The sequence below is a fragment of the Echinops telfairi genome, unplaced genomic scaffold (assembly GCF_000313985.2).
Source record: "Echinops telfairi isolate 266 unplaced genomic scaffold, ASM31398v2 ScPeMD7_18;HRSCAF=68, whole genome shotgun sequence".
Classification (NCBI taxonomy): domain Eukaryota; kingdom Metazoa; phylum Chordata; class Mammalia; order Afrosoricida; family Tenrecidae; genus Echinops; species Echinops telfairi.
This window is the reverse complement of record NW_022103915.1, coordinates 97,748,670-97,763,645: the sequence shown is the minus strand read 5'-3', so window position 1 is coordinate 97,763,645 and position 14,976 is coordinate 97,748,670. Positions and strand designations below refer to the sequence as shown.

Below are 14,976 nucleotides of genomic sequence, written 5' to 3'. Positions count from 1 at the left end.
TCTCTCTCTCGGCGTGTGTCCCCTGCGGGCGGGACAGAGGTGGGCACCCACCATCCTGCCGCTCACTGAAGCCTGGCATCTTCCACGAGGCAGGGAGCTCGCCTCTCGACCAGTCCATACTTGCCCCAGGCCCTAGTGTGCGTGCTGTACCCACCCACCCCTGCCCCATGGGCCCAGGCCACTCCAGGAAAGGGCTTTCTGTAGGGTCAGCCCTGTGGGATGCGGCCAAGACTGTGTCAAACACTGGCCAGTGGCTCATCTCCATGGTGACTCGGGTTGAACTACCTGGCCGACTACAGACAATGCTTTCTGAACCGTAATGCTGAACTATCTAGAAATGGAATCTTCTCCTCCCTCCCACAACGCCCCTGCTTCCAACCTTCCCAAGTCCTCTCAGCCCTGAAATGGGAGGAAATCGGGACACACCTGGTGCAGGGCCAGTGGTCAGCCGGTGCTTCAGGACCACTGGTGAGGCCAGCACACACATGGAAGGGTACTGTGCAGGGGCTGTGGGTTTCAGGTGCACGGAGCTGAGTGCTTTGGGAGTCATTGGTGAGCATCTGCTGGTCTGAACAGGGCCCCTAGCTGAGTATTTAGATTCTGTCCTGTGTGTGGTGGGGAGCCAGAACAATGACAGGTTTGGAGCCGTCATTCAGCCAGGCACCGATTGCTCCGTTTTGCACTCACTTTCTGTTGTGAGGGACACACTGCTGGGGGGCAGCGCTGGGCATCCCCACTTTACAGGGTGGTCTGATTCTACAAGGTGGTCTGATTCTAAGTTCCTCATCATGAATCTTTGGACGGTAATGAAACACAAAGGTGGGGTGAGTGGGAGGGAGCAAACAGCTGACCCCAAGTTAGACAGAGGGTGTGGAACCGGAGTCAATGACGGGGAGAACAGGGCAGCGAATTATGTAAAATGGCTCTAGTCAGTCTCTGACCTTTTCCTGCATGACTCTGGTTAAGAAGGTGGGGGGCGAGGGGTGGTAGAGATACTGATGGGATTCACCTGTAGTGGAACACCAGCCCATTGCGTATAAAATAAGCCTTCTGAGAAACAGGAGGGATCTCATGACAGCAAGAGCCAGAATGGAGCACATCCGCTGGACTGGAGCCCCCTGCACAATGAAGCTCCTGGATCCAGAAGACTGCTATAACATCAGAACAGCAGCAACAGAACCAGGAGCCAGGCCGTGGGACAGTGATGGGCTTTCCAACCCTCAGCAAATAAAGCTGAGTGCTTTTATGCAGGAGGCTGGCTTGTGGAGTGGGGTGCCTCTGGGCACTTAATTCAGGGAGACGGGTCTGCTGATCCGCAGAGCTTGAGCAGAATGCCTTTGGGTTGAGGCTTCCAGTAGAGTGGTATGTCCCTTTGGGCATTTATTAGCAGACTTGAAAAACTTTCTAAGGTGTCCTAATAAACGATTATCTTGAGCGCTCCTCACTGATACTGCAACTTAACTTCCTTAACCAGCTTTGCCATCGTGAATTGTATGAGTTCTGTGTAACCATTGCTGTGGATATTGGAACCCAGAGAAGTAAAATAGGGAACAGTAAGTCGACACGCCTCCCATTCCAGCAACATCACAGGGTTGGAGCAACGGGGAGAAGGGAATCTTTCACCCTTTCCGCTTCCCACGTCCCAGTGTCTAAATGAGGGGTGCATGTAGTAGCCCATTTTTGGCTTTAGAATCCCGCGTTAAAAAATGGTGCCACCTTCAACACCCTCACTTCCAATAGCACTAAAGGTATGTTTCCAATAGCACTAAGAGTGGTGGGATTACTTGCTATTTACATAAATTATTCTCAATAATAAGCACTTCTTACTTTTGGACTAGTAGGAGTACCTGGGTGGCAGAAACAGTTATGAGCCCCCAAGTTAGCAGTTCTAGCTCACCTAGCAGGCCAAGGTGGGTGATGGATGCACTTCTGAAAGGAGACAGCCTTTAAAAAAAAACCTGTGGAGTCCCACTCTGCCCCGCCTCATTGAGGTCACCTGAGTAGGAATTAGCTGGTCGGCAACTAACCATACTTCAAGCGGGACAGGAAATAACCCTGTGAGTTTCTGAGGATCGCCACGTGTGTAAGGGCAGTGTTCTGAGTGAGCAGCCTGGGTGCAGGCATAGCCACTTAACCAGGGGAAGTCCCTGAGCATGGGACTTCTCGCCACACATCTCCGGTCTGGGAGACCACTCCCTTCATAGAACTCTTGTGATGGGCCAGGGCTGGCCGGGTCTGTGCCACTAGTAGTAGCCTCTAGGAATTGGCAACTGCCCCACACCCAGGTGTGCTTACCAAGCACAGAGGAGTTGGGTTGCCACGGCGCTACCTTCCAGGAATCCTTCTAGCCCGAGAGCTGCCCACCTCTGGTGGGCTGGGGCTGTGCCAGGGACCCAGGCAGTCAACCCACGTGACTATGAGGTGGCCTTCATTCCTTTGGCAAGGCAGGAATGCTGGTTGCAAGATATTCAGGCCTTAGGGCAGTTTCTGCTGGCTAGTCCCCCAAGGGTGTGACCCAACATGAGGTGGCAGCTCACCTAACACCTACTGGGTAGGCCCAGTTCCAAGATCAGGTGTGGGTTGGGCAATCTAATACACACCAGGCAGGTGACCCTGGCCACCCCAATTCCAAGAAGTCAACTCTAAATTCCCCTTCCACCTGTCTCCCCTGCCTTCCTGTCCTCCTTTCTACCTTCTTGCAGGCAAGGCTCCGTGGAGTCCTTGAAATAAAAAGTAGTGAGTCCCCCCGCAAGCATGCCAAAGATGACAAGACACACAGGAAAGGATCCTTTTCTAAATCAATACAATTTCTCAAATTTATTTTTTCTTAAAGAAGTACTTCTAATCTCTGTCAAAAGGGAGGAGAGGAAAGGTCCCCGCCTCCCTTGTAAACACTGAAATACAGATCTGGGAACCACACACAAAAAGTGCATTTTACAAAATATCAACTAAAATATATTGTACATGGATTATGCTTCCATTGATTATTCTACCAGCTGCATTTTCAGGTCTGAAAAAAATATTTCCACATCTAAGAGATTTCAAAAGCATTTAAGTTCTGGGCAGTTGACCCTGCCTCCTGGGAGGGGTCTGGGCGTCCTTTCCTGCTGCGCCAGGCTGGGTCCCTTGGCTTCAAGGGAACAAACAGGCACCAAGGCTGGCTCTCTAGAGCCCCGCCCCACTGCCACTCTGCCAACCTCTCTTCCAGCCCCCCTGATCCCCACTTGCCCCGACTGGCACCCTCCTCTGAATAGCTTACTCATCTGAGGGGACCCCAAGCCCCCAAGCCCCAGGTTCGGGATCAGACTTCCCAGCACACATTTGTCACCAGAGTCTCCAGGCCTACCCCCAGCCCCCTGGGCAGTCAGGAGCAGCCTGGCTTCTCATGGATGGCACAGGGGCCTGGGATAGGGTGGGTGGCTGGGGGACCTGAAGATTCATTTACACTGCTCTCCCCGGGCCCTGCCCACCAGCTGTCCTCACCCAGTGCTAGCTCCTCAGCTTGGAGTCTTCGTGGTCCCCTCCCAACAGGCAGGGCCTTCGCAGCCCTCCTCGGCTCCTGCCCCTGGGCGTGTGCCCTTGCAGGTTCCCAGTAGCCAGGCTCAGCCACACCAACTGGGTCTTACCCATGCTCCTCTTTGGTACAAATAGAGAATACCTAGGACTCTCCAGCCCCCCTTTCAAAGAGCCCTAGGCCCAGAGCCAGGATGTCAATGGCCAACCTATTTGGGGGAGCAGTATGAGGTGAGAACAGGGGCCCTGGGAGACGGGAACCAACTGGAAGGCTCCCCGAGTGAGAGGCTGCAGCTCAGCAGGTCTGCAGACTGATACAGTGTGATTCTCGCTGGGATGGAATTAGTGCAATCTACAAAAGACTAGGGTCTGGGCTGGCAGGGCAGAGGGGGCCACAGCACTCCTTTGGTTTGATTTTGGGGGGGTGTGGCTTGAAGAGTCATGTGTGAACTTCTGCAAGAGGCTTCCTAGAACCTCAAAGTGTAAGGCAAGAGGAAAAGTCGTCAACAAATCAGGTAGCAGTAGCAATTTTCCTTGCCCCTGTCCCCCTCCCCTCCCCAGCCCCCATCTGATCTCCCATACTCCAAGTTAATCAGGTAGTGTCTGGGAAGCCAGATCTGCTGGGGAGGCCCTCTGGGGGAGGGGAGCAGGAGGGTGGCTCTAACCGGTGGGCCACCCCGTGACTGAGGGCCCGGTCGACTTGTCCCAGCACCAGGGGCTGCTTCGGGGGCACACGAGGAGAGCCAGGGAGCAACCCCAGCCCAGGAAGAGGGACCCAGCTGGTGGCTCTCTGGGCCTCAGAGGAAGTAGCCCAGAGCTATGCCAGGGTCTGAGAGGGCCTGGTCCCCGGCTGGCGGGGAAGCAGCGTGTCACAGTGGGTGAGGTAAAGCCGGCTTCCACTCCTCCTGGGAGGGACCTTGGGGGAGGCTGCAGGCCCAACCCAGCTGGGGAGAAGATGGCTTCTCCTTAGGGGCCAGGCTGAGGATCCCCGTGCTTTGCTTCAACCCTGGCTTCCCCTCCCAATTCACAGGGCCCAACATTGGGCGGGGCCCCTGGCCCCTTACCCCCACCCCAAGAGGAGCACAAGTCAGCAACTTCAGGCCCCTGTGGCTCCTACACCAAGTGCTGTGCTTCAGGCAGTGGCCCTGCCCCGAGCCCGCTGGCCCCAGCTGGGCAGGAGGCGGCTACTGGGGGTTCTTGAGGATGCGGCCATGGCGGAAGTCATAGACATGGCGGCAGAGGAACACCAGCTCAGGGTCCGTGTCCTCGGGCACTGTGCGGTGTGGCGGGGTGGAGTAGTCCGAGGAGGGGGGTACCAGCGCTGTCTTCCGGCTGGGGAGACCCTCGCCTCGGCGCTTGGCCATGGCACAGAATCTGCAAGGACAACATTCGCTATCAGTACCACAGTCACCGGTGCTGGCAGGTCAACCCCTTCCCACTCCGCCCAGCGCATTCCCTGCCCCTCACGCCTGTCCTGGTGGCTGGGCCCACTCTGCCGAGGGCCAGGTCATCTTCTCAGACACTGAGAAGTCACACCTGCCTGGGCTTCCCCCTCCCATCCACCTGCCCATTCTCCTGGAGTTTCCCCCAAAGCAGTACTGCTCTGCCGCAGTGAGGCCGCAGCCCCTTTCACCTTTGGAAATACACAGCAGATGGTGCAGGCACGGCTGTGAGGCTGGGGGTTCAGGCCCAGGGAGTACCAGGGCAGAGAGAGACCCCCTCTGGGGGCCCCAGGCAGCCTTGGGAAGCCTGAGGGTGCAGGCACCACCCACCTGCAGTACTCAGCAAAGGTCAGCACGTAGCACTTCTCCTCGATGCAGGCCACACTGTTCTGGTCCTGATGTCGAGATGCGAACACTTCATTCTGCAACGACTCAAGGGGAGACAGTAGGAGGTGAGTGATGAGGGCTGGAAAGCACCGACCTCCAGCTAGTGAGGACACCAGAAAGCCAGGGAACTTCCCTGGAAATTCAATGCAAGCATTCCTCACTCACTGCCCCAAGGCGCTTCTCCTGGGTCCTGCCTGCCCTGCCCAGGAGTGGCCAGCCACCTGCCCCCACCCCTCCTGTCACCAGTGTTCCAGTTAAGATAAAAAGCCAAGATAAGGGAACAAAGAGCTCTGGTGGCAGAGGGGGTTATATGTTGGGCTCCTAATGGCAAGGTCAGCAGTTCAAACCCTTCAGCCACTCTTGGAGAGAAAACCGAGGCCTGCTGCTCCCATAAAGATGACAGCCCCAGAAATCCTAACGAGGCAGCTGTCCTAAGGGGTTGCTATGTGGCTGAATCAGCCCGGGGACAGAGGGTTTGGGGTTTAAAGAAGCACAATCAAATGGGAGTATGAATAGGGACTGGAGGGAGCGCACCAAAAGGTGGTCCCTTCTCACTGGTAGTTTTTCCTCCCCTCCCCCAACGCACGTTGCCAGGAAGGCACATCTTGCTCCCACCCAGGTACGTGCTGCCCTCAAGGGCTCACTTTCAATTAGAGGTCACTGTGCAGACACCCCAGACCCTCCCTTCTCCAGGTCGATGTTGGCTGGAGTCCGGGGCTTGAATACGCACATTCTCCCTGACCCCGGTCACAGCCACCCTCCTAGACCATTCTTTGCCTCCCCATCTAAGGACTAGGCAGCTCACCTCGTGCATGCTGGGACTTCGGCCTCCCTGTAAGTGCTCAGGTCTGTAATACCACAGGAGACTCATCATCAGCTCTCCTGGAGGGAGGGACAGCAGAAATGGTCATGGCTCGAATTGGCAGCCCCACATTACTCACACAGGCAGGCAGGCTGGCCGGCTGCCCTGGAGGGTGACCCAGCCTCTACGCCTGGGCCAACTCTAAGGCCTGTCACCCAGGTCCCCTGCCCCAGGATAAGCCTGGCACTCAGTGGTCTGGAATGCTACTGGGTGGAGGCAGAAGGGGAGAAGAGGCACTGACAGGTGAGGTGGGGGGACAGGTGCCAACCCCTGGTGGTTGGGAAGGTTAAAGAGCTGACCCAACCCAAGCCACAAGGTCGTCCACAGCCCTGGGCAGCAGTCAGATCCCGGCTGAGTGGCCGATGGCAGGTTCTGTGCCAAGAGGGCAGGGAGTCTCAGGCTCGGGGGCTTATAGTCCTGGAGAAGTCAGCCACCCCTTGGCCCGAGCCAGAGAGGAGCTACCTGATTCCGGGTTCTCCCAGAGAGCAGAGATCTTGGCCACGTAAGGGGTGGACGTCTTCCGGGGCCCTGACTTGAGGAGGACCGTGTCCCGCACGCGGATCATCTCTCCGTGCCGTTCCACTGCCTGGTAGCTTTTGCGGATAGCCGGTTCCGGTTCATCCTGGGCAATGAGCCAAAGACACAAATAGGCTAAGGGGCCACACTTGGCGTGAGGAGGGACGGCTGGAGGAGGAAGGGAAGAACAGCCTCTGCTCAGGCAGCCAAGCAAAGGCGCTTGCATGCTGGAGCATTCCCCTCGGAGCGAGAGGCGGGGGGCCAGCCCCTCTCCTGCTGCAGGCTCTCCTGCTCCGTGTCCCCAGCACTGGGGGCTCTCAGGCGCCTAGCGGGCCAGCCTGTATCTGAGCTCAAAATGACTGCAAAGCCGCAGTTTCCTCATCTGGAAATCGAGGATAGTCATGACCCTGGGGCACGTTCGGCTCATATTCTTTCACCCCCTCAGCTGTTCCTGTGTCACTACGCTCTTCAGCCACACCTCCGATCTGCAATGCCAGCCCAAGGGCCTCCATTTTGTCAGCCAGGATGCAAGGGAGAGTGTGAGCAGAGATGGGAGGTGCCAAAGGTCAGTGACAGGCAGGGCAGCCGCCAGCTGCAACTGTGGGCCCTGACTCCCCAGGGCGAACCAGCATGGGATCCCTCGGGATGAGGGAGCAGGTTGGGCCAGCATGACTGGTTCCCAGGGTACAAGTGAGCCAGAAGCCCTCGTCACCTTCCAGAGGAGCTCCGGCCAGGGGTTTCTGGGACCGATACGACTGCAGGTCCTGTGTCCCCACCGCCCCCTCTCTCACCTCACAGCTAAGAGCTAGCACTCACCAAGACATAGACAGCCTTCTCACAGGCGGCCCCAACAGGCACCCAGCCATTAGTGCGGCGGCGGCGACGGCGGCGGGGACGGGGGCGCTGGACCCGTGACTGCTTGGGGTGGCTGGGCCTGCGGGCGGCCTTGCTCCTCACAGTGTGCCTGCAGCCAGAGCCCGTGCGCAGGCCGGACTTGGAACCGCTGGGAGGCTTGGCGCTCTGAGGGCACGCACGGGCTACAGTTTGGGGCTCCGAGGTGGGCGTCTGAAGATGGGGAACGGGCTCTGCTGCAGGTGGCACACTGGGCACAGGGCATCCCAAGAGGGGGTGAGCAGGTGAGGCTGGGTGGCCAGCTTCCAGGCGAGGAAATTCCAGCTGGCCCAGGGACCTGCAGCCTTCTGGGAAAGGAGAGAGGGGTCGGGCTGGGCAGATAAAGGTAAGCCGTAACCTCTCATCGCCCACCTTTTCCCTGAGCCTGCTCCTGCCTTCCTTCTCAGTGTGAACCTAGAGCACTGAGGTGGTGGGTGGGGTCAAGGCCCTTTCAGCTGACAGAAACTTCTCTCAGAGCCATCCGGACCTGCCACCTTCTAGCTGCACGACTTGTTACGCCACTTGACCCCTCAGTGCCTTGCAATGGTAATAAACCAAAACTAAACCCACCCACCCACCAGAGTCGAGGTCAACTCAGAGTGACCCTGTGAGACAGAGCAGAACTGCTGCGGGCGGTTTGCAAGGCTGTAAATCTTTACAGCAGCAGAAAGCCGAGCTTTCGCCCGAGGAGTGGCTGGTGGTTTCAAACCACCGATCTTGTGGTTAGCAGCCCGACACGTAACTCACGACACAAGATCAGTAGTAGCTGCAGATGCCATAGAGTTTACTAGGTATTTTTTTTCATCCCCATAGTAACTCGTTTCATCCGCAGACCAACGCTATGAGGTAGGGACCACCATTACCTCTATTGGACAGGGTCACATGGCTCATGAAGTAGGAGAACTCAGATTTCACCCCAGGTGGTCTGGCTCCAGTATCTGCACTCAATCATATGCCACAGCACAGCACTGGCCCCAAGGGTCAAGAGCTTAAAACGGAGCCTGGCCGTGTTTAGCACTGTCGTTATTAGGGTAAGGACGCCGGGGCTGTGGGTCCCACGGGTTAGGCGCCTAGAACTGGGCAGTGGGGCAAAAGAGGGGTGTTTTTATCTCTTGGAGCTCCAACTTGCATCAGAACCTGAAATAACCAGTCTGGCCAGAGGCCACTGGTCTATAAAGTTGCTTTATAGACCCCTACAAGAAGAGGCGCAGGGGGAGGGGAGAACCCTGGGAAGGCCCTGCCCCTGAGCTCCCCAGTGGCAGGCAGAACTGCGGGCCACTCTAGCCAGAGTGGCTCTGGCCACCTCATTTCCACTCAGGAGCCAGGGAGGAAGCTAGGCAGGGCAGGCGAGAAACACTTGGGTGAGAGAGGCAACTGGTGTCTCACCAGCTAGGGTGAAGCCCCTCAGGGATGCTGGGCTCTCATTATGAAGGCAGACACCAAAGCCAACCATCCACTCATAAGCAAGGTGAAGCCAAGCTTGTAACGCTGCCTTATGGCAGCTGCCAGTGCCCTGGGGCAGGGCACCTGCCAGCCTCTGGCCTGGCCTGCAGATGGCCGGGTCCGGGCAGGAAGCAGCAACTGTGCTCAAGGAGAGCACAGGGACCATCATGGAACGGCTTGACAAAAAACCTCCATTTCCACGCCCAACTTGCTACTCAGTCTCAAAAGGAGTCTGTCTCTCAGTAGGGTGGGAGGAGGTGTTCTGGTCACGGCCCCACTGCCACCTCAGTGTCATGTCACCATCTGGCCAGGAAATCTCCAGAAACTTCCTCGGCAGAGCAGAGCTGACCCTGGCCCCTTACCTGGGAGTGCTCCCTCGCAGAGCCTCCTGCTCCCAGGCCAGACCCCAAAGAGTCCCGCCCCAAGCTATAAAGCACCCTCCCAGGGTGCCATGTCTCAGGGCACATCCCACACCCCAGGCAGACTCACCTGCTGTAAAAGGCATCTTGTAGGGAAAGCCGCCACAGGTAGTGCCAACATGGGGCAGTGGCAGGGGCAACACTCCACAGAGGCTGTAGCTGCCTCTCACTCCAGAGTTCTCACTGGAGCAGTATCGAGAAGAGCCCCAGGGTGGATGCTGGAAAGGGGTGCCCACCGGCACGGACCTTGGGGACAAGAGGAGCCCCTCACTTTGTGCCGCCGCTGGGGACAGCTTGTCCTCAGGTAGCATGGAACAGGAGGAGTAGCCCCCGCACTGCAGCCCGTCTTGGCCACAGTATAGATAGAAGCTACCGAGAGCACAGAGCTCAGGCCCACCACACACGCCACTGAAGTCAGCGGGGTTGCCAGGCATGGGCAGGGGGGACAACTGGGGTGCAGGGAAAGAAGGCTGGTGCAGTTCCTGCTTGGGGGCAGGTGACTCTTCACCTGGGCGCCCAGGCTCCGGCTTCAGGGCTGCCTGGCCACCCATAAGCAGTGGTAGGCGGGGGCGCAGGCCCAAGGGGCTCTCCAGGGCCTTGCTCAGAGGCTGGTACAGTGATTGGATGGATGGCCCATTCGGGGTGGCAGATGATTGTGGCCCTTCAGGGCACTCTTGCCAGCTAGGTGGGCCTGTGGCCTCTCCAGAGCTGGGTCCCTGATGGGCCTTGGGAAAGGTCTTGACACTGTGGGCCTTGGCCCACTTTGGCCGTAGAGCCTTGGGAGCTGGGAGCTCAGCGGAGCGCCCATCTGCTTCAGGGTGGGCACGAGGTGGGCGCAGGGGCAGCTCCCGCTCCTGGCTCAACTTCAGAAAAGCGGCTGCGTTTAGGCTGGCCAGTCTCTTGGGAGCCGAGTCACCATCCCGACGGGCACCTTCATCAGGTGCTGGCTCTGGGGACAGGTCTCGACTTCCTCCTCCGAGGTCACCTAGCCGGGGTCGCTTCTTGGAGGACCAGCCCCCAGTAGCCCGGTCTCGGTTGCGGTGCGGCTCTCCCCCTCGGCTGCGGCGGGCACCCCCCAGGCTGCTGGTGTCCTCCCGCTCCAGCAGCAGGTTGTTGAGGGCCTCAGCGTTGAGGGAGGCCAGGCGCCGTTTGCGAGGCTGGGCAAGGCCAGTGTCCTCACTGGATGGGGCCGGGCTGGGGGGCTTGGGCAGGTCAGGGGGCAGCTCGTCGGCCTCATCTGCGCTCCGAGGACCCGCCACACTCTCCAGGCGGGTCAGCAGCACTTTGCAGGTCTTGGGCTTCTCAGGAACCAGCGGGCGCTTTCGCAGTGGGTAGTTCTTGCGGCGCCCGGGGAGGTGCCTGGGGCTCTCAGGCATGCCTGGCTCCACAGCCTCAGCCCCCTGCTCCATATTGCTGCCGTCAATGGGCAGCGGCGCCTTGCGGCCCGTGGGCCCTGAACTCAGCATGGGAAGGGACTTCCTCCGAGTGTGTGTCATGGAACACCCCGACCTGCAGAGCAGAAGACAGGCGGTGAGTGGAGCCCGGCAGACCCCTCGGGCCAGGCGGGTCTAGTCTTCAGGGTCACTTCAGCGGCTCCCGCCCCACCTGCTGTAGTTCGGCCTAGCACCACCCCATCTCTAGCCTGGCATTTCACCAAGGCCCTCTCCCAGGGGTGAAGGCCCAGTGGGGCCAGGCTACCAGCAGTGGTACCAGGACTGGTCCCCTCACCCACCGTTCAGCTCGGCGTCCTTCTCTGAATGGGGCCAGTGGAGAGCAAACAGGGCAGTGCCGACCGTGGGCTTAGAGATGGAGCTGGAAGCAAACCCTGCTCTCTCTGCTCCCTCTCCCTCCCTCCAGACACCACCACACGGCAGGATGAGGCTCTGACCCAAGCCAGTATGAGGGCCTGGGGGTGGAGGCCCATCTCGCTTTCTGAAGGCAATGCCAAAGCATCAGCAGCCCTTCTCCACCTGGGCCTCCTACGGGTGAGGACTGCAATGTGGGGAACCTGCTCACTGGGGTGGGGTGGGGGCGTGGAGGCTGTGCAGGGGAAGCCAAGTCCATCTGCTGAGAACTCCCTGCCCAGCAGGCCTAGTGGGTCTCTCTGGAAAAGTCCCACAAAGGTTGGAGGCCCGAGCCTCCTCCTGGCGGGCTCAGGCAGCCCCAGGGCAATCACAGCTTCCCTGAGATCCTGGGGGGTGGGGGAGGAGTGTTAGCCCTGGCAGTGCCCAAGGGAGGCGTCAGGGAGCCTGGGGCCCACATCCTCCTGGGGGTTAGGAGACTTATGGAATTGCACACTGGTCTTTAAGCTTCCGGCAGCCACAAGTTGGAAGACCAGGGTATCAAAGAGAAGAGCTGAAGCAGGGCCTGGGAAGCTGCCCCGTGGTCCTGCCTGGCTCCTCCAGCTCTCTCCTTGCAAGCCAGATGCCAGGCAGAAAGGAAGCGGGGGAGGTGGGGCGAGCTGCAAAAACCCTAGAGCCCAGAGCCACTGCCTGAATATGCCCTCGACTAGACATGATCCCCAAACTCTTGCTCAGCCGACCACCCCTCCACGTTGGCCAGGGGCAGCCTGAGCCTGGGTCCTGAGGGAGAAGCCAGCAGGAGCTGGCAGGGAACTGAGAGCTGACCCGGCTAAGGCAGTGAGGGGACCAAAGGGCCAGGGGAATTCAGTGGTCAGACCAGTCAGCTGTTTATTTCCTGACATGCCCCAACCCAAAACAAGGGCATGGCCAAGGAAGGTGCCAGACAACTCTCTGCCCCTCCCCAGGCCCCTGTGACCCCCCTCCCCACCCAGCAGGTCCACGCTGCTGAATGTCCCCACTGCTTTTGTTATTCACACTCCTCCACAGACAGAGAGCAGTCCCTGCTGTGCTGGGATTTAACCCTGAAAGTCCCGAGCCCCAGGGCTCCTAGGGCTTGGTGAGCCCTTCCCAGCCAGTTCCTTTGGCCATGGGCCAGTGGCTGGGATCACTGGGTACCTCTCTCCTTGGACGTGCGGCACCAGTTGAGAAAGAGCATAGAGAAAACCAGGCTGAGGGCAGCGTGGGCGACCCTCACACCCCTGAGAAAGGACTTGGAAAACTGGAAAGGGGAGGCAGTGTGCCAGATGCTGCTCTAGCCACGTGGGTGCAGGGACCTGCCACTGTCCAGAGACTGGGGCCCTGGGGAGACACAGAGGAGTCACACAGACAAGTCCACCCACTCCCGAAGCGCACGCGGGAGCACTTGGAAAGATCGCTGACATTCTGCCGGCGCCCAAGCCCTTCCTGCTGCATCCCTGTGTGCTCACAGTGTCCCAGCGCCAGCGGTGGCGGAGCAGCCACAGGGAGAAGCACAAACACATCTGTTTTTGCCTAGGAAAGCCTAGGTCCAGCCCTTCCCCACGCCCTAGCGGGCCTGGGACAGAGAATGAGCGCACAGACAGATCACGGAGCTGAGCTGGGACCGAAGCCCCTCCACTGGCCCCATGTGACCAGAGGAGTCCAGCCTGGGGATGGCTGGGGGCCAAGGCTGAGGTCACCTGGGCTTGCGGCCTTGGAGGACATGGATACCAAGTGCAAGGAGGGGCCAGACAGGAACAAGAGAGGATGCACAGGGAGGTGAGAAAGAATGGACAGTGAGCCTGGCTGAGGGCAGCGTGGGCGCCCTGGCCTGTGCGATAGCTCTTAGCAGGCAGAGGGGCCCCCACCGCCCGAGCCTGGCAGGATGGTCCCAGATCCCAGAATCCTGCCCTCCCTCAGTTGCTGTCTCAACACATACAAGGTCTCCAGCAGGAAGGGGTCGAAAACCTCGAATACACACCTTCTGCTTGCAGAAGCCTCTCCCTAGAACCTGGAAACATGTTTCCCAAGGAGTATTCTTTCTCCAATGCCGCCTCCAGTCCAACCGTCCAGTCCCTCAGGGACACAAACAGGGTGGGCGATTTCGGGAGACCTCTAAATCATAGGGTGCGAGTCACACTTCTGAATCAAGCTTAAGAGACTCTTGCTAGCCTCCTGTGAATCTGCCAAATCCCCAGTCACCTGCTAAAAAAACCCAGGGCCAGCAGAAGCACATTGCAAACAACTGCCAGCTTTCATGTGGTGCCTAAGGCAGCGACGTCACCATCCCACAGCCCTGGCGGAGAGGCTGGGGTCTCCTGCCTGCCTCTCCTCTCAGCTGAGCTGCGTCTTTGTGAGTCATGCTTTGAAGGTGTACCTGTGTGAACTTCGGAGGCAGCTTTTCCCTGGGTGGGGCTGTTTAGAGGGGGCTCCCAGCCTGTCAGGGCCCCTCAACCTACAGAGTGGGGGGCCCAGCTTGTTGGAGGAGGGAGAGCTCAGGAAAGCGGAAGGCTTTCCTCCCACTGGTGCTCCTGCAGTCCCTCCCACTTACACAGAAGCTGAGCCAGGAACTTTCCAAGAGCCCAGGCACACCTGGGTTCCCTCCTCCTCCTCCGCAAGAAACCTTGGCCTCCCAGGCACAAGTGGTCAGGAGAAGGAAGGTTCTGAGGAGGGGCTCCCAGGGCAGGCTGTGGCTCACCTAGATCCATTCAAGCAAGGTTTCACCACAACTGCATCTGACTGCACTAGGGTGGGGAAATCAGGGGGCAAACACAGAGGACAAAGACCCAGGCCCAGGGTCAGGAGGGAAGGGGGTGCACAGTACTGCTCTCTGCAGAAAGGAAGGGTGACCTATCTTTTACCCTTAGTCCTCAAGACACTTTGGGCCTTTGGGAGGGGCCAGAAGGTGAGAGCATTGCAGGGGGGGTCACAGAGGTTGTCGGCTGGAGGGCAGGTGACAGAGCCTATCATTCCCCTAGCAGATGCTGAAGGACAAGCCCAGCCCTTAGCCCTCACTGTTGCCTGCCTGCCTGCTATCTAGCTTAGGCCATAACCCCAACTCCAGTACTGGGGTTTCAGGACTTGGGGCTCTGCCCACTGCTCTTGCTGAATTGCCTCTCACCCTCTGCATCTGAAATTTTGCTTTGGGGGCTTTCTGGATGGTTTTTACTGGGAAGAGAAAATTCAAGGAGGTCTTAGGCAGAGACAGACCAGGTAGTAACCTAGGTGGAGACCAGGATGGGCTCCGACCCAAGCCACCTCCTTTCAGTGACAGCTAAAGCCACGCAACTGTCACCGAGTAAAGGAGTGCCCTCTTCGGCAATTTCTCTCGGTACACCGCCCCTAACCCCCAGAGGAACCAGCTTTTCACGAGCACCAGTCATTCCTTGGACCTTCCACTAAAAACACAACAGCAAGAGCGCAACTGTGGCACAAGGAGCCCAGGTGCCTCGGCAGGAAGTTCTTCGCGGATGCGATGGAAGGGTCCCACAGGTGAGACCTCTCAGCCACCAAGGGCCGGGAACCTGGAAAGAACACAGGCTCTGGACCAAGCAGATGTGGACTGATAAATGCCAGCTCCACCTCTGAGGGGCACCTTAATTTCTCTGAACTTCAGACAAGTCATCTAAAATGAATTTACCAGCAAGGGGTGGTGAGGATTATGCAGTCCCTCCTCGAGAGCC

General features: G+C 58.6%; 1 protein-coding gene across 5 annotated transcripts in view; it reads right to left on the bottom strand.

Moving 5' to 3' along the window:
* Positions 1 to 3,615: 3,615 nt before the first annotated feature.
* BAHD1 (bromo adjacent homology domain containing 1) overlaps positions 3,616 to 14,976 on the bottom strand; it is a 23,673-nt gene continuing 12,312 nt past the window's right edge. The window contains exons 2-7 of one of the 5 annotated variants that reach the window (XM_045288173.1): positions 9,544 to 10,982; positions 7,537 to 7,943; positions 6,667 to 6,826; positions 6,148 to 6,224; positions 5,286 to 5,386; positions 3,616 to 4,887 (exon numbers count right to left, since the gene is read on the bottom strand). In XM_045288173.1, the coding sequence (XP_045144108.1) occupies positions 4,698 to 4,887; positions 5,286 to 5,386; positions 6,148 to 6,224; positions 6,667 to 6,826; positions 7,537 to 7,943; positions 9,544 to 10,969 (2,361 nt within the window). In that variant the 5' untranslated portion in view covers positions 10,970 to 10,982 and the 3' untranslated portion in view covers positions 3,616 to 4,697. The remainder of the gene's footprint in view (positions 4,888 to 5,285; positions 5,387 to 6,147; positions 6,225 to 6,666; positions 6,827 to 7,536; positions 7,944 to 9,543; positions 10,983 to 14,976) is intronic. The other 4 variants (XM_045288174.1, XM_004712705.2, XM_045288175.1 and 1 more) reach the window with 4 other exon arrangements.